Source organism: Exophiala xenobiotica (genome assembly GCF_000835505.1).
Source record: "Exophiala xenobiotica strain CBS 118157 unplaced genomic scaffold supercont1.7, whole genome shotgun sequence".
NCBI lineage: Eukaryota > Fungi > Ascomycota > Eurotiomycetes > Chaetothyriales > Herpotrichiellaceae > Exophiala > Exophiala xenobiotica.
The window spans coordinates 1,779,746-1,798,817 of NW_013562488.1; the positions used below are offsets into that span (position 1 = coordinate 1,779,746).

Consider the following 19,072-nt stretch of genomic DNA (forward strand, 5'->3'; position numbering starts at 1 on the left):
TGAGTTACGCAAGGCTGAGTTACGCAAGGCTGAGTTACGCAAGGCTGAGTTACGCAAGGCTGAGTTACGCAAGGCTGAGTTACGCAAGGCTGAGTGACCTTCTACTAGGCAGGTGTTAGTTCAAATGCAGTCACTACTCGCGACTGATAGCATTAAACCATGGATGAGAGAGCCAGAATCTCGCCTTGAGCGGGAAGCCCGCCTATCCCGTAAACTGTCCCCACTGCTGTTGTCTTCGAATGGCATCATAGCGCCGAACTACACGATTTACCCATGGGCCGTAGTAGTAGTAAAGGAACCTTCTTGGAAGAACTGACAGGGGATCGAGGAGAGCTTGGAAATGGTAATAAACAATAACGGTTATTGGTCAATACTAGCCACGTCACGTGTTTCCCAGACCGGTCTCATATTATCGTCGTTGATATACTTCCGGGTTTCCAACATTGGATAAAGAGGCGCGGTCTCCTCATTCACAAGTCATAGCATCCCTTCTTCAGGAGAGTTAACGTGTCCCCGACTCCAGCTCCGTCGCCACGAATGAACTCCCATTTCAAAGCCGTGGCGTTTAAGGCCGTTAACTTGCTGAAACCGTAGTGTTGCTGGTCGAGGACATTTGTGATGTTCTTGATCGGCTCGTCGGCATCAAGGAAGCTATGCGATTCTACATTCCCAGCTTGGCCGTTGGTAACGAAGCTCATAGATATTCCTGGATTTGTCAAGTAGGTGTTGTTGTTGACGATGGAGGCGCTGTCGATGGTGCCGTTGGCGCCGAGAGGCCAAAGACGTTCGTACCAATGGATATGTCTGAAGAGGAAAGGAGGTTAGCAGCGAAGAAAAGCTTGGCGAAGAACCTCTCAGGTGAGGAAAGGAACGAAAAGGGAAGGGATGGGGCCAGGGGGGAAAAAGGAAAAGGGGGTGTTTGGAAGGGGAGTAAATTTACCCTGACAAGTACATGTCGACCTCGTTCTCGAGCAGGAGAGCCTCAAAGGCATTGCGGACGTATTTCTGGTAGCTGGAAGTCTCGGAGCTGTACATGGGTCGGTGGCTCATGGCGATGACCCAGGGAGTCTTGGTTCGGTCGACGCTGGCGAGGTCTTGAGCTAGCCATTTGTACTGCTGGTATGATTGGACTTTGCTGTAGCTTCCGTCGACGGCACCGAAGGGGCCACTGTCGGTGATATAGGTTTGGTCCTTCGTGGGATGTGTCTCGTTGCCGGTCAGGTCTGCTTCGAACGGATACTCGGGACTGTTGGGGAAGTCGGTTTCTCCGTTGATGGCCACAAAGTGAACCATGCCATAGTCGAAGGAGTACCAAAAGTTGCCGACGCCGCCGGTCTCGCCGCCGGGCATGTAGAAACGATGCTGGTATGTGGTGAAGTTTCTGCCGACCAATTGTGGTTAGCCTGGTTTAGGGGACAGTGTGTTCCACCAAAAATTGAACGACGAACGCCGGGTATAAGGCTCACCTCTGCGACGGTGGGCAACTATAGTACGTCAGACTCGTGTTTGCCGCAGTTGCGTTGGACTTATCGTCGTCCAGATAGGCGGTGAGGACATTGCCGGGTCCGTCGAATTCGGCGCATGCTGCTTCGTGGTTTCCTGGAAGCACCATGTAAGGGACCTTGTTGGTGACTGGGCCGATCCATTGCTGCCAGAGATCCCAGTTGGATTCGTAGAGGACGCTCATGTCGCCACCACGCGGACTGCCCTGGTTGGGGATTTCGCCTTCTGGCAAAGGAGTGTTGTAGTCGGTAGGATAGTCTCCAGGAGGTAGTGATGTCGAAGTGCCATTGTAGCAAACAGGCCAGTCACTCTCGCATGGAAGAATGCCAGAGTACCAGTCGTCTGCGTAACTCAGGTCGCCTCCGTGCCAGGCAAAAGCAACACCCTCGTCGACTGCGTTTGTGAGTTGCTGGAAGGTGCCGGCAGCATTAGTGTAACCCATATCATTGAGCACAGCCATGGAGAATGGAGTGTGATCACCTGCCGCAAGGGCTGTGGTGAACTTCATGACTGGCGAGGTTGTCGTGCCATTAGCTGCAGGGATTTGATAGTAATATGTCGTCCCGGCCGTTAGGCCTTTGATCTGGACCTCATGGAAGAACTGGCTGCATTGAGTTACCGCCACCAATGAGCACGGAGGTGTCCGGTCGTATCTGGGACTTGGTTTTAGCGGCCCATGGTTAGACAGGAAGAGGACATATAACCTACGTGTGAGTGTGTCCTTGTGTCTTGTTGCTCAACTTCCCGGCACTGGTACCCCACATGACGGTTGGAAGCTCTCCGAGACCAAAAGGTGTCTGGTAGTGGATGTTGATGCCATTGGGTAAGTAGGACAACTGAACAACATTGACGTTGTTCGTTGGGTTCTTCATGGCGGGCTTCACGGCTGGAGGCTCGACGAGCCGCGGGAATCCTTTGCCATTGCCGTTGACTGTCGGATCAACCTACGCAACAGTTAGTTTTGTATACCACGTTTGAGGTAACGGCGCACCCAATCTCCTGTAGGTATATCTGGCCCGGTATAGCGATAGGTGGTGTCGACAGTGGGAGCAGCTTCAATACTGGCAGCCCATAGCGCGGACAAAAGAGCGGCAGCGAGGTTGGCCTTCATCTTGTCTTGCGAGCAATACTAGTTCGTAATGTACAAATTGAAGCTCTTGGCAAGCTTTGCCAAGGGCCAGGTACAACGGTCGGTGCATGGTAGCTTTATACTTGTATTAGCAATTGCTGGGGATTGCTGGAGCAAAAGCAAAAAGAAGCACGTTAAGGTTGCGCACTGGTTCCTTGCTTTCCTTGTGCCTGAAGCGATAAACCACACATTGACCAATGAATGGGCACGTGCTATCGAGAGACTGGGAGTCGCCTGCAACCGATAAACCATTATGTAGTATGGATGCATGTCGGATTGTGCCGCCAGACCAGTTGTGGAAGCTCCCATCAGGATCGTCGGGACTATCGAGACTATGAGAGGGCCATGGTTGCATCGTGCAGCTTCATTAGCATTCGTCAATCCTCGCCTTTTGATCGTTGCGTGGTGGGCGTTCTCGCGGATAAGTGCTCTAAAGCCACAAAGTGCCGTGAGGAGCTCCATCAAGCTCAAGCGGCTTTTTTCTTCCATGGAACTCGACCCACTGAAGAGGAAGATGTCATGTCCTCACCACGTGGATAAATGGTTCATGGTGATTATAGTATACCGTCGGTGACCGGAGTTGAGGAGAGACTGTGTGAGAGCAGGGCATACCAATCCTCGTAGTATTGTATGAAAGGGCGGCCGACTGCTCCGGGTACTGTCCGGGGTCACTGCTACTATGTAGGCGTGGTTGGGGGCTGCTGTGCCGCCGCTTTCACCGGAGGACGGGTCATGACAGCTCAATGATCGCATTAGGAAGCTCGTCTCTGCCTTTCTTTCTTTCTCTTCTACTTTCTGTCTTCTTGCCTTCAAGGCCTCGATAAATCTGCTTATTCTGAGATTTTTAGATTATCCCCTTTCCGGCTCTGAGTCTTCCATGCTCAGTGTGAAACACTGGCGTGGAGCGTGTCTTCAATGCACGACGGTCGCCCTCTCGTCAATCGCCCCTGCTAGTTGCGTCCTTTCATGTGGTCTGTCTGGTCAGGACGAACCCAGTGTGCCCGATCGATGTCTGCGACTGATTGCCCAGACCTTGCATGACTGATGTTTGAGCCTCCTGTCGCAGGAACCATCAGCCACTTTTTATGTTCCAAGGTGCTAACTAGTACTTCATTGAGCGCTGCGCTGCTTAGCAAAGGACACCTCGTGCATACAGTGCCATGTCTTAGCCGCTTCCCTGTCCCCACACACCCCACGCCTCTTCTGGTATCGAGCCTGGCGTGACCCTGATACTCGGATCAAGTTATCAGCAGCTCCCTGGCGACTACGTCGACAGGTGAGAAGCTAGCGACTACCTACTTGTAGTAGTCTAGCAGCTGGAAGCAATGCGGCCACCTTCTGCAAAAGAACCTCCTTGAATAGGGGTTATTTGGGGCCGAATTATTTCAGATCCTCACCCTGCAGACGCCGCAATGGAACAACGCGCTTATCTGAAACGACGATGGCGTGATGATGGAAGGATTGCGCCAGAATACTCCATTCGGAGCAGCAGGTTGGTGGTACAAGTATATCTAAGTAACGTCTGAAGTCTTCGGTGTTTAGTACTTGGTCAGTGAATGGTCCCCTTCCCAAGTCCAACTTCAATCACTGGACAGATCACCTGCAATAAATTGCCACGAAAAGATGTCAAAGCCTGGCTTTGACGAAAAGGGATTCCCACTCAATGTTCCTGCAGCAAGCAGAGAGATCAACAGAATATGTGGACGTCGAGGGCACATCGCTGCACGCCACGAAGAGCAACTTCGCGGGACAGACGAGGACCTCCAGGACGACTACCGCCAAAAAGCGTTGACACTCCGAGAGGTGTATGCTCGCTACACAAAGACGTTAGTCATATCACTTTACATTCGAAGCCAATTTTCTAACTTTAGCAGTGTCGCCGAGCAGTTATACTCATCCAGGTTCAGACTGATCTACGAGTTGCTGCAAAATGGAGATGACGCCCGCTATGCAGAGGGTGTTGAGCCCACGGTCACCTTTCGAATCAAGCCCACTGAGTTAATCATTGAAACAAATGAGAGAGGTTTCTCACTCGGGGATGTTGAAGCTATTTGTGATACTGGAAAGAGCTCGAAGATCGGCAATAGTGACACTACTGGTGAAAAAGGGCTGGGTTTCAAATCAGTTTTTGGTATTGCCGACTACGTCCATATCCAATCTGGGCTCTGGTCTTTCCGGTTTGAGCATAAGAGAGGCGAAGACGGCGTGGGAATGATCACTCCGATCTGGACTGATGTTGTAACCTCGTTACCTGCTGGGGTCGGGACGAAATGCACGCTTCGGTACTCTGACACTCGCGATAATTTCTACCAGCGCCTAATCTCCGAATTCGAAAGGCTTCCGAAAACCACCATCTTCGCTCTGCGTCAAGTCAGAAGGATGGTTGTGGTCGTGGAGCGTGCTGATGGACGATCAGATCACATTACTTTCACCAAGGATGGAGATTTGAGTTCAGAAGAGATGCAAATCAGCACCACGGTGACTGGGCAATTTGGTGACCATCGTTCAGAAAAGACCAGGTTGAGATGCTTCGAGCATACGGTCATCGACCTGCCATCTGAGAGTCAACGCACAAATGCCGCATCTGATGTGACGGTGGCATTTGAAGTGAACTTGAGTGGAACACCCGTCGTGCCACCTCGAGGACAGCATGTTTTTGCTTACCTTCCTGTACAGCGCGTTCCACACTTGCCTGTACGATGTCCAACCCCTCCAACGTATCACGCTAACAAGTGCAGTTTCTCATCCACGCAAATTTTGTGCTTGCGGCCAATCGTGAAGCGGTACCGGACACAGATTGGAACCAAGCATTGCGACAAGGTATTGTTACGGCATTTGTCGAGTGGGTCATGAAAGTTGTCACGCCTGGCGATGAGTTAGAGTACAAGTGGATGCGCTATCTCCCAGGAACCACCATAGAAGGCTTTTGGGGAGATTTATATGACGACATCAAATACGAACTGCTGAGAAAAGCCATCCTACGGTCACGTCGGGGTCGCCTTCACAACCTCAGGCATCTGAGGATTCTTCCTCACTGGTTTTTTTACGAAGGCTTGCCACTGCTGCCGGACACGGAGGCTGACATCTATCTATCTGACAGATACGAGCCACAAGACGTGAAGACCTTGAAGGAACTTGGCTTAGGGGGAATCACTGCTCCAGAGCTCTTGACGAGAATGAAGCTTGGCCTTTTGGCAAGTGAGAAAGCAGGTATTCACGACAGGCCTTTGGATGATCCATGGCATACGAGATTCGGCGTCCTTGTACACTGGCTACTCCAAATTGACTATGTCAAGTTGGAGGTAGAGAACCTGAACATCATTCCTCTAAACAACAATGGCTGGGTTTCACCTTCGTCTTTACGTCGCGATCCTGTCTATTTGCCCTACATTATCGACGAGGATGCAGTGAGGATCGAGGTGCCCGACGGTCTCGGGATAAGGAAGCTCCATCCGACGGCTGCTGCGGACGGAGAACGCGCAAGCTTCTATATGAGTCTGGGAATCGCCTCATGTCCTCATTATACAGTAACGCAAAAAATCCTCGAAGGGCACGAGTCCAGTGGAAGGCGCGGTAATGTATTAACCTTTCTGAGAGACCTTGAAATACTCTTCTGGTTCGGGCAGCCTACGTCCCAGTCGTCAGTACGTCATACACGTCTACGCCTTGTGAGCGACGAGAACATGCAGCATCGAGGACGTTCGCTGTTTTTCCCTTCAGACAACGAATACCATTCGGAGAAACTGCTTGCTGCAACTCTTAAGAAAGACTTGTCAGACTGCGGCTACGGCATTCTCGATTCCCGATACATGGAATCACAAGTTCGGAAGCATATTCGCCATGACCTTGACTGGATCTCTTGGCTGCAGAAGTGTGGCATTTCATATTTCCCGCCTCTGACGGAGGTCAGATCTGGGCAATATAAACTGAACCCTCTCATGTCGCTTATTGCTAGGGACAATTCCAAGAGCTTTGTTGCGAACCTGAAAGAACATTGGTCTGACTACCGGGTTGGAGCGGCCAGGATCACTAAGCATTTGAAGATGATCGATGTGCCATGCCGAAATGGAACTCATAAAGAGCTTGGAGAAACTATTCTACCTGTGCAACAGCTGGTTGAAAAGAGCAAAGAACTCCAAATGGAGGAGGTATTACCATTCTTGGAACTGCCTCCGGAGTCTGACATCCAACAGTCTGATACTTGGTCCTTCTTGAAAGACTTTGGAGTAATCTGTGAACTCGACACCAGTTTCTTCTTGAAGGCAGTACGCTTGCTGACCGCTTCCACGCAAACGCAATTGATACCGGTGTGTACGAGCATCTATGCTGGCATTGCTCAAACTACCAATCTTGGAGATACTGCTACCGTGCAGGTAACTAAGTCACTTTCATCTCCGAAGACGGACTTACTGACAGATCTCAGAAAATGTTCTCAGATCAGCCACTTATCCGCACGCACACGCCAGCCGAAGTATGGTGTAGATCCACTGATTGTATTTGGGACGGTCCAATATTTCTGCGCGCTAAAAAAGTACTACATCCTGTGTACGGAGCCGACCGGAATGCTTCCGTTTTCTTCAAGACAATATTGAGTATGCGGGATGTGGAATATCGCGATTTGATCGACGAACTCAACATATTTGCTTCGGGAACGAACGAAGCCTCGTCCTTTGAGGATAAACTGTATGGAATCTACAAGCTCCTGGCGGAGATGACGCGATCTGAATCAACGATCGAGGCCGTTCGGTACGTTATTCCTACGATAGGAAATTACGGTGTGCAAGCCCTGACAATGATCTAGGCAAGAATTCAACGCACGTGGTCTCATTTTTGTGAGGCAAAGGTGGCTGAAGCCATCTGAATGTTTGTGGAATTGTACAATCGCAATTTCCGGCCGTGTGCCACTGGAACAAGTATATCCCAAGCTAAAGAAATTCTTTGTCGACAAGATGAAAGTCATGACTATGAACATCGACGTACTTGTACAGGAACTCGCAAGGACCGCAAAGAAGACAGCACCGGACTTTGACGAAATCAAGCGCATTATACTTGCAATTGGCCAACTGTTAGCAGCTGATCCCGAGGTCAAAATCAAGGACGAGTTTCTGAATACATTGAAGAAGACGGCTTTTCTTCCTGTATGTTGTCCTGACGGTATGAGGCCGTTTTCCATCGATGAACACTTCTTCATCAATGACCATAAGCGATATGGAGAGAGCTTCAGACACAAAGCAAGAATTGTGGACTTCTGTCACGAAGAAATGACTTCGTTGCATCCGTTTTTCGAATTACTGGGAATTCGACATCGATACCTTTCAAACCATGTCCGTCCGGTCACTACCTGCCACAGACCAACTGAGAGCATCCCTCTCGGACGTCATATCAGAGACCGTGCATATGGATTTTCCTGGTGAGTATCAAGAGTCTGACCATGGAATGGCATGCAGACTGACCGTTCACCAGCTGTGCCAACTTTTATAACAGCCCTAGATACTACAACCGGAACACCACAACACACCAGTTACTTCTAAACACGGAAGTGTACGTCTGTGAAGAGATGTGGACGGAACTCACTGTGAGGCAGGAGGGAGACCAGGACATCTCCGTACGAAGTGATAGGGCCGTGGTGAAAGTAGACGACGAAGTTGACGGGAAGCTGGCGCTATATGTTCCAAGCGACCATGACGGCCTCTATTCATGCTTCCACACCGAGCTTCCCGGACAACTTGCGAGGCTTCTTGCTATCCAAGACAGAGCTGCAGTGAAGGTGATCCACCGGATTTTGAATGACAAGGACCTGGACAAGACCATGAAGGATGAGGACCTGTGTTACTATGAGTGGTTCGACAGGCCTGAACCATTGCAAACGTCTTCGCCATTTCCTGCCCCGAACGGCGCTGAAGGTCCCACCGTCGACCTAACTTCCATCCCACCTACCATTCCAGACGAAGCTCTGCTGGTCGTTCTGGCCGATCAAAGCAGCAACGCATCATACACACAGGATACCAACAACGTGCCTGCCCCAGTAAGTGTCAATTATGCTCCTCAAGACTCTGTCTGGGAGCAGGTGGCACGCAATGAGCAGTACAAAAAGCTTCTGAGGGAAGTTGTTCGACAAGCGAGGCGTGGTCAACCTCCCCAGGGAGGATCGTTGTCCCTGTATGAAATCGACCAAGCTCTGGATGAGCTTGACAATCGGGTCGATTATGCAGGTTTCTTCCGAACATTTGGCGGCACAGGTAATGGCAATTTCGAACACAATGCTCGCATAGGAGCAGCTGGAGAGTTATTTGTAAGTTTTCTAGGCAATACACCGAATGGTCGATAGCTGATCGTAACGCCACCAGGTATTCGAGCTCCTCAAGTCTTCCCGAGTGTCAGATTTTTCCATCGACAACTGGCAGAGCTCAATTCGCCACTATGTGAGGGAGTTGCCTGAATATGCTAACGAACCAGCATGGAGTGGGCGGGAGATTTCAGATATCATGTACGAAGGCAATTGCCCACGTCTGATGGATATTCTTCGACGAAACACTACATTTCCGTACCCTCCTTGGCTCGGATCTCGTGCAACGCCCGCTGCGGTGCGCTATCATATTGAGGTTAAGACAACAGGAGGACCTTGCAGCACCCCATTCTTCATGAGTGGTAACCAGTACAGATTGATGCGAGAGAAAGCATGCGAACCTCATTCACCAAGGGCTCCAATAGATCTGTTCGTGATCATGAGGGTTTTCAATCTGTTTTCCAGCAACATTGGTTTGCAAGTCTACATCAACCCATGGCATCTTAGGGATGTAGCCTTGGACTTCGTGGCAGATCCCTGGAAAGTCGTTCCTAGCGAGGGTATATCACTCAGTAAGAGCATTCCGCCCCACTGTCAACCAAGGAATGCGATCACCACTAACACCCTAGCTAGACTGAATGAAATGTCAACGACAGTACACAGTTGATGGTGTCCTGAACGGTGTGGACGTTGGTATGACTGGCGAAGAAGCTGGGCAGATGCGGTCTCATATGTAAATCTTATAAATTAGCGATAGGGTGCTATTCGACGACAAACAGCAGTGAGGACAAATTTATGTACCAGGACAACCTCCTGTCCAACGCGATGTCCAGCTGCTGCTTCGACAATTCTGGCGACTGCTGTTATGCACCTCGGTTAAGCGAGTTTTATGACACGATCCACCCATGAGACCGTAGTAGACAACTTTGTTTAAGATGAGCCTTCTCTTCTTCCGGCTTCCCAACGAACCCTCAAAACCCTCTTTTGGTCGCTGGTGATGGTTGTCATCGTGCATGGGAAAGCAAGCCAACTTGAGCAGACGGTCGAGTCAGAGTTGGCGGCCGGTGTGGGAAAGGAGCAGCGTTTAGCGAGTGTTTCAAGAGCTGCATGGCAAGGCTGGCCACCAAATCACTCCTCTTCCTAAGACCGCACTTCCCTTCTGCTCTCACTTTAGGTCACAATACCAACTACTAGCAACAACGCCTCTTGCGCAGGGGTTCCAGGGCTCAGAAGTCGCCGACCTAGCTCAAATACTATACGACATCACCGAACTCCATGGACCATGATGTCCAAGCTTCCGCCCATCACGATGAAATCGAAGAACAACCACTGTGAGAAGAAACGTGGCCGCCTCTTGGAGCTTCCGTACGAAATACGAGCATCCATTCTCCATCTGTCTCTGCAACCTTCGTCTCGCTCGATCTACGTGGGACGCCGGGAACGCTGGAACTTGATCGAAGGGCGCAAAGTATTACTAGGATCTTGTCCTTCCATCCTGACTACTTGTCGGCAAGTCTACAGAGAATGTCTGAATGTGCTTCAAGACAAGCACGCAACCTTCGTCCTGCACCTGAGGAAGGGCATGCACAGTCTGCCCTCGAACCTGTCGTACCGCAAGCACGTTCGGCGGCTCACACTTGCCATTCTAGCGAAGAGCAATCGCAAATCCAGGCTGGAAATCTACCTGCCGATGACACTGGAACGTTTGACCTTGCAGATGGAGAAGACCTTTCCCAATCTCCAGCATCTGAGTCTAACACTATGTGTCCGGAGTCCCAGGGTCCCCACCCGAGTTCCAAAGTTCTCCTGCTTGCGGCTTACCGGTCTTGGTTCTGCATACCTACTGGAGGCCCAAGATATCTCGAGTGTCATTTCAGCTAATTCGAGATTACACATCCGAGGTGTGCCGCATTGCTCGAGAATGTCCCCGGACCGCCCTCAACGACAAGCTTGGATGGGTGAATGGGCTGCCGAATCTGACATGGTTGGACTTTTACTGCGACACAGAATTATCTGACCGGCCCCACAATGAATCGGTGGCTGTTCAACATGCTTCCACTGGACAGCTGGCACCAATGCATGATACATCGACAAGGATCGCATCCCTCCTCCGGCGAGAGAAGACTAGCATGAGACCTCTAATTGACGTCTTGCCTGACCTTTTCCCACAGGTCCAGAGTATACAATTCTATAGAAAACTGACATGGCGCTTGAGTCTGGTTTCTTACGAGATCTTGGATACCAATGAAGCCGAAGAGACAGCTGTTCCACGACTTACAAGGAGAAGGACGATTGGATTAACGGATGACCAGCTTCCTTTTGCACCAGAAGCTTGATATAGGTTCAGGCTAGGAGTGCCAGATTTCAGATCTATGACTTATCGCATATTCTGCGACTTCCCCTTTAACCACGTTGCCGGAGGCAGTAGAATATTCGAGCACGTAGCTGATGACATTGAGGGGCGACAAACACAGCAATCCAGTATCCAGAACGGAGCCTGCGATACATTGCTTCACGATGTACGGAGGGACAGCTTTGACAGGGTATACTGTGCTTTTACACGCTATTTGAAAAATGTCTGACAATCGCAAGAAAATCGAACGCCTGTAAATCCTCAGTGCATGGATGAACCCTTCCTCCAGGGGCCCGTTGTCCCTCTTAAAACATCCGCTGTCATAGTCAAATCAATAGTAGCCAACCTCGGCTTCCCGACTCAAGCACCGGTCAAGTACTTGACCAGTTGCTCCCTCTCGCTCGTGGGAACAAGGCTCAAGACCTCGCGGACTCCCTTCAAGCCACCTTCCTTGTTGCCCATCAGAAGCTCAGAAACCTTCTTTGCAACAGCCTCGCCCTTAACGGCGTCAATCTTGGCGTAGACCTCCTTTCTGTGGCTTTCGTACCACTCTGCAACCTTGCGGTCATCCTTGTCGAATTCGACATCAAGCAGACCGGACCAGTTCTTGAGCATGGCGAGATTGCTCTCCTTCTGAGCCAAAGCGCTGACGGTTGGCACAGCAGTACCGGCACCCAAGCTTGAGTTCAGCTTCTTCAACAAGACTTCCTCGGACAACTTTCTGCGAAGACGCCAGTAGAAGAATCGTCTGGCATTCTGCCATTTCAACGGCATGCGGATTGTACCCTTGGCTTCCATACGTCCAGCGCGGTCGTGAAGGTCGGCGAATTGAAGGGCGATTTGCTGGTAGATGGGTCCGAGAAGTTGCTCACGCTCAGTCATCTTGGCCTTGATATCATTCAGCTGCTCAGGCGTCGAGTCCTTGGCGAGAGACTGAGCCTTGAGTTGACCGTATATAGGATCAAGACGAGCCATAGTTTCAAGTTGCTTCTCGCGACGGTACTTGATGCCAACAATACCTTCTGGCTCCAAGACACCACCACGAGACTCCTCGTCAGCGTACATCTCCATCTGCTCAGGATTGATAGTAGGATCAACAACGACCTGAAAATGTGTCAGTTCTGGTCAATACCACGATAGAAAAAGACTTACCCAAGAACCACCACGAAGTTCGCCGAATGGGGGAATGTAGACAAAGACCGGTTGCTCGTACTTGACGAGGCCATCAACGATATAGGAACCGTATTTCAAGACCTCGTTGAACATGTCTCGTTGACCACCAGAGAAACCACGCCAGTTGGCAAGGATCATGACTGGAAGTTGTTCACCATAGTTGAAGTCCTTGAGAGCTTGCGCAGTCTTGAAGGCGGAGTTGGGGAACCAGACACCACCAGCTTCTTGCACCACTTGTTCCATTGAGTCGGCATTGGCAGGGTCTGCCGGAATGACGTTCTCCACAGTACGTGTCTCGACTGCGATAACACCCATTGGGATGCCACCCAAGCGAGCACGACCGACGACAACAGTCTTCGCCCAACCGCCAAGCGCTTCCTGGAAAGAGTCTTTGTCGAAAAGACCCGACTGGAAACCTTCCTCATCTGGCTTGCCGGCAATGAGGTGTCTCACATCGTAAGGGCCTCGAGGTGGATAGAAGGCAATGTCACGGTCCCATGTGTCAGAGGCAATGCCGACGGGAACTGGTTGACCTTTCTTGTCGGGAACGAAGGACATCCATTCAACGATCTTCTCGACACCCTGGAAGTCGTCGCTGGCAGTCATATGGGACACACCATTTCTGTACATGATCTGTGTGCCACCAAGTTGCAGGTTGGAAGTATAGACCTCCTTACCCAACACCTTATTAAGAGCAGGAGCGCCAGTGAGGATGATGGGCTGGCCCTCGATTTGGATAGCTCGCTGACCAAGACGGACGAGGTAGGCACCAATACCGACGGATCGACATGTAACGAGGGTAATAGTGAAGATGTCCTCGTACGCCTTTGAGGTCGCGCCCGCAATGAGACCAGAGCCTCGCAAGCATTCGACACCCAAACCATCTTTGGCACCGATGATGGTGGTGATTTTGTGTCGTGTCTCACCATCTTCCTGGATCTCTTCAGTCATGACCTCCTTCGCGCTGAGCTGCTTTCGCTTCTCGGGTGTGAGGTAAAGATATTTGAAGCCGGCCTCAGGCTTAGATTCGTCATTCCAGGCAACGGAGAAATGAGGAATGAGCTCATCAGCCATACCAATCCGAGCACCGGAGTTGGCGGACAGGTAAACGCGAGGAATACCAAGTTTTCGTGCATATTCCGTGCATTTGTTGAAGAACTTGTCTTCTACAGGTCCGAAGGAACCAATCTGGTATGTGATATCATTGGCGATAATCACGAATTTCCTGCCTCTGGGGTACTCCGGTGTCTTGGCTGTCAGTACCCAGCCAACCATACCACAATTATTGGTACCCGGCTCTCGTGACACCTCGGCCAGCTCGTCATTGTCGTCAAGGATCAGCTCGCTGAACTCGAGGCAGTGCCCAGTTTCTGGTCTTGACTCGGCCATCGGAGGGTGCCTAGCAATAGCCTTGGTCCAGCTGTTTGCAATTGCTTGTCTGAACAATTCGGGGAAGTCATAGACGTATTGAGTACCCATAAGATGGGCCTTGTATCGCTTGGGCTGCAACCATTCCTTGGTGGCATAGGGAGTGGACACAGGTCGAAGGTGCATAGCACCGACCTTGTTAGTCGCTCCGATGGTCTCAAAGACCCAATCCCCAGATCGCGACTTTCTCTCAACGTAGCTTTCCACGTTGACCACGTAGCCAGAAGTGTTGGTAATGAACACACGCAGTGGATATGGCATTCCAGTCTCAGGATCGGTGCAGAGGATTCTGACTTCCGCTCCTGTGACACGAAGTCGAAGGAACCTCCTGGCGGACCGCTCCAAGAAGCCAGCAATCGTTTCCTCAACATCCTTGGGCTGCAGATTAAAGACGGGAGAGAAATTGATGAAGATATGGTTCAGATCGGAGTTGTTGTTGCCAATAACCTCAAGAGCATCGCAAATGTCGTTGACAAGACGGTCGGTTTCAGAGATCAGGTATTCCGCAGTAGGAATTTCATCCTTCAGACGACCTGGACGGACCACCGCGCGGACAAAGTAGCGCTTGTCGACCACCTTGTCTCTGTCCTCACCCTTGCCAATAGCTTCGTAGATGTGAATGTTCCGATTTTCCGTGAAGACTGGCTTGATCTTGAATTTGGATAGCCTTCCAAGTTCGAGTTGGAAAGCAAGAGCAGGCTCGTTATGTCGGATGGTCAGGTCTTCCTCATATTCGGGTCCACGGAAGGTGAAGTATCCAGGGTAGGATCCATCCTTGTGACCGCAGATAAAAGTGATGCGGCGTACTCTGCGCGCAAGGAGCTCCGACTTGTAGTCGGCAACCAAGCTGCGGACGCGACCGAGGATTTCTTCGTCCGGAAGATCTTCAGTGTCTCGGATGGCGATGTTGCAAACGTTCGTCAAGTCGTCATCTATCGGCTCAGCCTTCTGTTGCGGTCTGCGAGCGCTGTCGAGTGTGGGCATGAGATGTTGCTGGCTGGGGCGCTTCTCCTTCGTGCCTTTGGGGAAGACCTCGAGAGCGCGCGAAAGGCATTCGTCTACCTCATCCAAGTAGTGGCACGGCGCAATAACACCCTTGCGTGTTGGCTCATCCTCGGCTTGCAACTTGTTCAGGTATGAAAGGTCACTCACGGACGCGATGCGCTTGAACGCATTGCCATTGCCCTGCTGCGATGGCGTGGCTTGCCCAGATGGGTAGGAGGACGCCAGAGGAAGGCCAAATTCAGACTGTCCAACCTTGCGAAGAACGAAGTCCCATGACATGAAGAACGGCGGATCAACATCATTGTGGTACTCGACTTCTCTGACAGTGTAGGCACGGTATGCACGTCGGATGTACACTTCGAGAGCAGCAAGACCGACCCAGGGGTCGTGGTGAGCAAAGAAGAGTGGGATGACATCAAAAACAGTGTAACGAGAGTCGACCACCTCCTTCAAAATTTCCAGGTCTGGCTCTCGATGTTCCCAACCTGCCTCTCCGTACTTGGATTCCACGACGGAGGACTTGAGAATGTGCTCCATCTGCGACACCCGCTCCTCAAGAGACGGCAAGGCGCACAGGATGAGCAATTCACGAGCCTTCAAAGCGACCTTGGCGGTCGCTCGGGACTCGAGTTCGGTGAGGTGGCGCAGCGCGGGCTTGAAGTACTTGCCAACATTGCCGACATTGGGCTGATTGGGGCGGTACATGGCTAAGATGGCAACAATTAAGTTGTTCTTTGAGGAAACGCGGGTGTGGGAAAGAACAGTGTAAACCACCGACAGAATATCGTCCTTGTGCTCTTCTCGGAGCTTGAGAATGACGTCCTCGTCCCTGTGAGAGCCGGAAGCGAACAACTTCTCGACCTCGTAGTACTGCTCGAGCAGTCCGGTGAAGACAGAAAATTCGTGGACTTTTAGGCCTTCAGCATATCTGGAGATGACCTCCTCGAGAGGCGCCAGAGTGGTGTGAAGAATAGCACCGTCAGCTTTGGACATGTTCTCTTCGATGAAACGGTTGATGGCCTTTTGAAGCTGCTTGGCGGGGAATTCAGCGTGCCTGGCATGTGCACGGTCGACGATTTGTGAAAGCTGGGAGTCGAGACGTTGTGGAGTCCGTGAATGCAATGCCGAAGATCTTGCTGCCCATTCGCCATATGGCAGCTCTGGATCTCTCAGAACAGAGACCAGCTCTTTTAGGGTGGAAGCCATGATGACTTGATTGTCGAAGCCAAGCAGAATGTTCTGTAGGATGCCGAGGAGCAGAGCAAATCGCTGGGGTGGTTTGTTTCCGACGACTTGAGGAGGTCCCAGGTCTGGAAGCTTGCCAGTAAACGTCTCAGCCGTCTTGACCCTGGATGGGTCATCCAAGGCTAGAATGCCCAGAATATCTCCTGCTTCCAGGGTAGCTCCAGGCTGTTTCAGGAACTGCACTACACCATCCTCTTGTGCAATCAGAGGCATGTACATTTTCATGACCTCCACCTCAGCGAAAGCTTGACCAGCCTTGACGTGCTCACCATTGTCGACAGTGTACTTGACGAGCTTACCGGGGGATGGTGTTCGAAGTTGGGTGGGGTCGTTCTCTTGCTCGAGCAGGCAGGTCTTGCTGTCAACGCTGATACGGATGGCTGTGGCCTCTTCTTTCCAGTAGATGCTGTGGGATCGTCCAGCAAGGAGCATCAAGAGACCACCATCGGCAAGTGTTCGGACACCGACTGAGCACTTTGACCCGTTGATGAAGATGTGGTAGCTATCAAGACTAGCTCTAGTGGCGGTGAATTTGTATCTCTGCCCCTCATAGATGAACTCGACAGGGAAGACTGTCTTGAGCACGTCTTTGGAAGGCACTTGGCCCTTCTCCAGCCCTTTGCGGTATTCCGCGATGCAGGCTTCGCTGGCGAGGTGAGCTTTGGTAAGAGCACCTGCCAGGACAGCTAGCATCGGATCCGGTCGCTCAGCGGTCAATTTGTTGGTGATCAGCTGGTCAAGCCAACCAGTGGTGATTGTGTTGTCTTCAAAGGCAGGAGTCTCTAACAGCTTGATGAGGTATTCGATCGTAGTTCTGAAATCACCGCGGATACTCAACTCCTTCAGAGCGACGACCATGTGCTTCCGGGAGGCCTGTCGGTTCTCGCCATAGGCGAAGATGTGACCAAATTGACTGTCGGAGAAACTGTGAATACTGGAAGCCGAGGACACAGAGAAGTAACCCCAAACATTGGAGCTCGAACGGAAGTTGAGGTCGTGCATAGTACCACTCGAAGGCTTGAATCCCTCACCAGGATCTTCCGAGGTGATACGACAAGCCGTGGTGTGTCCCTTTGCTCGAGGACGTCGCTGGGTCTTCAAGCTGGCTGGGTCTTTGAAGTGGAAGTCGATCTCTGTCGCTGTATGTGGATCCACCCCGTACAACAAACGAATGTCACGGATGCGGTGAAGAGGGATACCCATGGCAATCTGAAGCTGAGCTGCAGGCAAGTTGACACCACTGACCATTTCGGTGGTAGGGTGCTCGACCTGGAGACGAGGATTGAGCTCCAAGAAGTAAAACTTGTCGTCGGCGTGGGAGTAGAGATATTCGACAGTACCGGCTGAAACGTAGCCGACGAGCTCACCCAGACGGACAGCAGCATCTTCCATAGAGCGGAAGGTGTCTGGATTTGCAATCGTGACTGGGGCCTCTTCGATGATCTTTTGATGTCTCCGCTGTACGGAGCAATCTCTGCCGAAGAGGGAGATGTTGTTCCCGTACTGATCAGCCAGAAGCTGCACCTCCAAATGCCGGGCGTTGCCTGCGAGCTTCATGATGAAGATAGGAGACCCTGGAATCTCACTTGCTGCGGCATTGTAGAGGCTCTCGAATTCCTCCTCGTTTTCGACTTTTCGGATGCCCTTACCACCACCACCTTCGGACGCCTTCACCATGACGGGAAAGCCAATTTTGCGGGCAGCTTCCAGACCCTCTTGTGGAGAATGTACACAACCCTTGTCGTAAACGTCGTCTCGGACAGTGACGATTCCCTTGTCGTCCAATTCGACTTCGTCCACACCTTCTCCTGACCAGGGAATGCAAGGTACTCGTGCGTGTTGTGCGACGATGGTGGAGGAGATCTTGTCACCCAGAGAGCGCATTGCGGAACCCGGAGGTCCAATAAAGATGATCTTCTTGGGCGAGGCTGCCAACGATTCTGGGAGTTTGGGGTTTTCAGAGGCGTGACCCCAACCAGCCCAGACGGCGTGGACATTCATTCTTTCGGCGACATCGACAATCAGCTCGACGTTCGCATAGTTGTTGTTATTCGTGCCTCCCGGCACCTAAATCAGACGTGTCAGTCAAAAGTCCTATCTCGTTTTCGGGGGGAGTTTGCTCGTACCTCAACATATTGATCAGCCATACGAATGTAGTCTGCGTTTGCCTGCAAATCTTCTGGGGTGGCCATCACGGTGAACTGGATGGCACGCTCGTCGCCAAAGGTCTCATAGGCCCATTTCCGTACTGAACGGATTTCTTTGACTGCTGCAATACCGTTGTTCGCAATCAGCACCTGGAAGGCCGTGTCAGCTGCGCTCCCCGCACAAGTTTTGTCAACTGCGCGACATACCGAAGTGATGACTGAATGGCCATCGTGCGCTTGCACAAAGTCTTTTACTTTGCTCGGAGGAGCTTTTTCTAGTCTGTTTCCACCGATGAAGTGTGCTGCAAGGTTGTGCTTCGCCTGCCACTCACTGGTCGTGCCATTGACCAGCGTGGATCGGCGAGCTGGGGTGCCATTGACACCGTTGACGGTGGAAGCCATGATTGTAGCGAATGGACTAGATCATGCAATCGAGGAGGACTGTGGACACGAGCTTTGTCTCTGTTCAGGTTGAGAGGATGTCTGGTCGTGGGAGTGAAAAGGAGACCGGAAAGACGCCAATTAGTACCGGTGCTCCCAATTGCAAGAAGACCCTGGAAAGTCTATATCCAGGCGAGAAGAGTAAGGGATGAACAGGTCGGGTTCTTTTGAAGGAGGTAAAGGAGAATTGGGAGGGAAGCAAGAAAGGGAGGAGAATTGTGAAGTCAGCAATATGTGCGCGAGGAACGACACCATGCAAGGTGTAAATAATAAGACGGTGATGCAGCAGCTTCAGCCAGCAGCAGCTCGTAGCCGCAGCCGCAGCCCGCAGTCTAACAGGCCAAAAGTGTCCCTTAGTTGTT

General features: G+C 51.4%; 4 protein-coding genes across 4 annotated transcripts; 2 read left to right on the forward strand and 2 right to left on the reverse strand.

The window, feature by feature from the left end:
• Positions 1–383: 383 nt before the first annotated feature.
• PV05_11353 (uncharacterized protein) lies at positions 384–2,614 on the reverse strand (the record flags this gene model as incomplete). The annotated part of the gene is made up of 5 exons (XM_013454830.1): positions 384–804; positions 941–1,381; positions 1,467–2,156; positions 2,212–2,447; positions 2,495–2,614. The coding sequence occupies 5 exons, from the start codon at positions 2,612–2,614 to the stop codon at positions 471–473; spliced, it is 1,821 nt and encodes a 606-aa protein (XP_013310284.1). The 3' UTR covers positions 384–470.
• A 1,641-nt stretch (positions 2,615–4,255) lies between these two features.
• On the forward strand, positions 4,256–9,655 carry PV05_11354 (uncharacterized protein; the record flags this gene model as incomplete). Its single annotated transcript, XM_013454831.1, has 8 exons — positions 4,256–4,458; positions 4,507–5,326; positions 5,371–7,005; positions 7,056–7,378; positions 7,434–8,042; positions 8,096–8,924; positions 8,980–9,490; positions 9,582–9,655. The coding sequence occupies 8 exons, from the start codon at positions 4,256–4,258 to the stop codon at positions 9,653–9,655; spliced, it is 5,004 nt and encodes a 1,667-aa protein (XP_013310285.1).
• A 548-nt stretch (positions 9,656–10,203) lies between these two features.
• On the forward strand, positions 10,204–11,254 carry PV05_11355 (uncharacterized protein; the record flags this gene model as incomplete). Its single annotated transcript, XM_013454832.1, has 2 exons — positions 10,204–10,876; positions 10,926–11,254. The coding sequence occupies 2 exons, from the start codon at positions 10,204–10,206 to the stop codon at positions 11,252–11,254; spliced, it is 1,002 nt and encodes a 333-aa protein (XP_013310286.1).
• Positions 11,255–11,415: 161 nt separating this feature from the next.
• On the reverse strand, positions 11,416–18,970 carry PV05_11356 (uncharacterized protein). The gene is made up of 4 exons (XM_013454833.1): positions 18,477–18,970; positions 18,249–18,419; positions 12,424–18,189; positions 11,416–12,375 (listed from the first exon to the last, which is right to left on the reverse strand). The coding sequence occupies exons 1-4, from the start codon at positions 18,669–18,671 to the stop codon at positions 11,632–11,634; spliced, it is 6,876 nt and encodes a 2,291-aa protein (XP_013310287.1). The 5' UTR covers positions 18,672–18,970; the 3' UTR covers positions 11,416–11,631.
• Positions 18,971–19,072: the final 102 nt, after the last annotated feature.

Coding starts and splice junctions, on each gene's coding strand:
- PV05_11356 (XM_013454833.1), bottom strand. CDS start 18,671: ATGGCTTCCACCGTCAACGGTGTCAATGGCACCCCAGCTCGCCGATCC. Junction 18,190..18,248: donor TGGCTGATCAATATGTTGAG/GTACGAGCAAAC, acceptor CGTCTGATTTAG/GTGCCGGGAGGCACGAATAA. Junction 12,376..12,423: donor AACTTCGTGGTGGTTCTTGG/GTAAGTCTTTTT, acceptor ACACATTTTCAG/GTCGTTGTTGATCCTACTAT.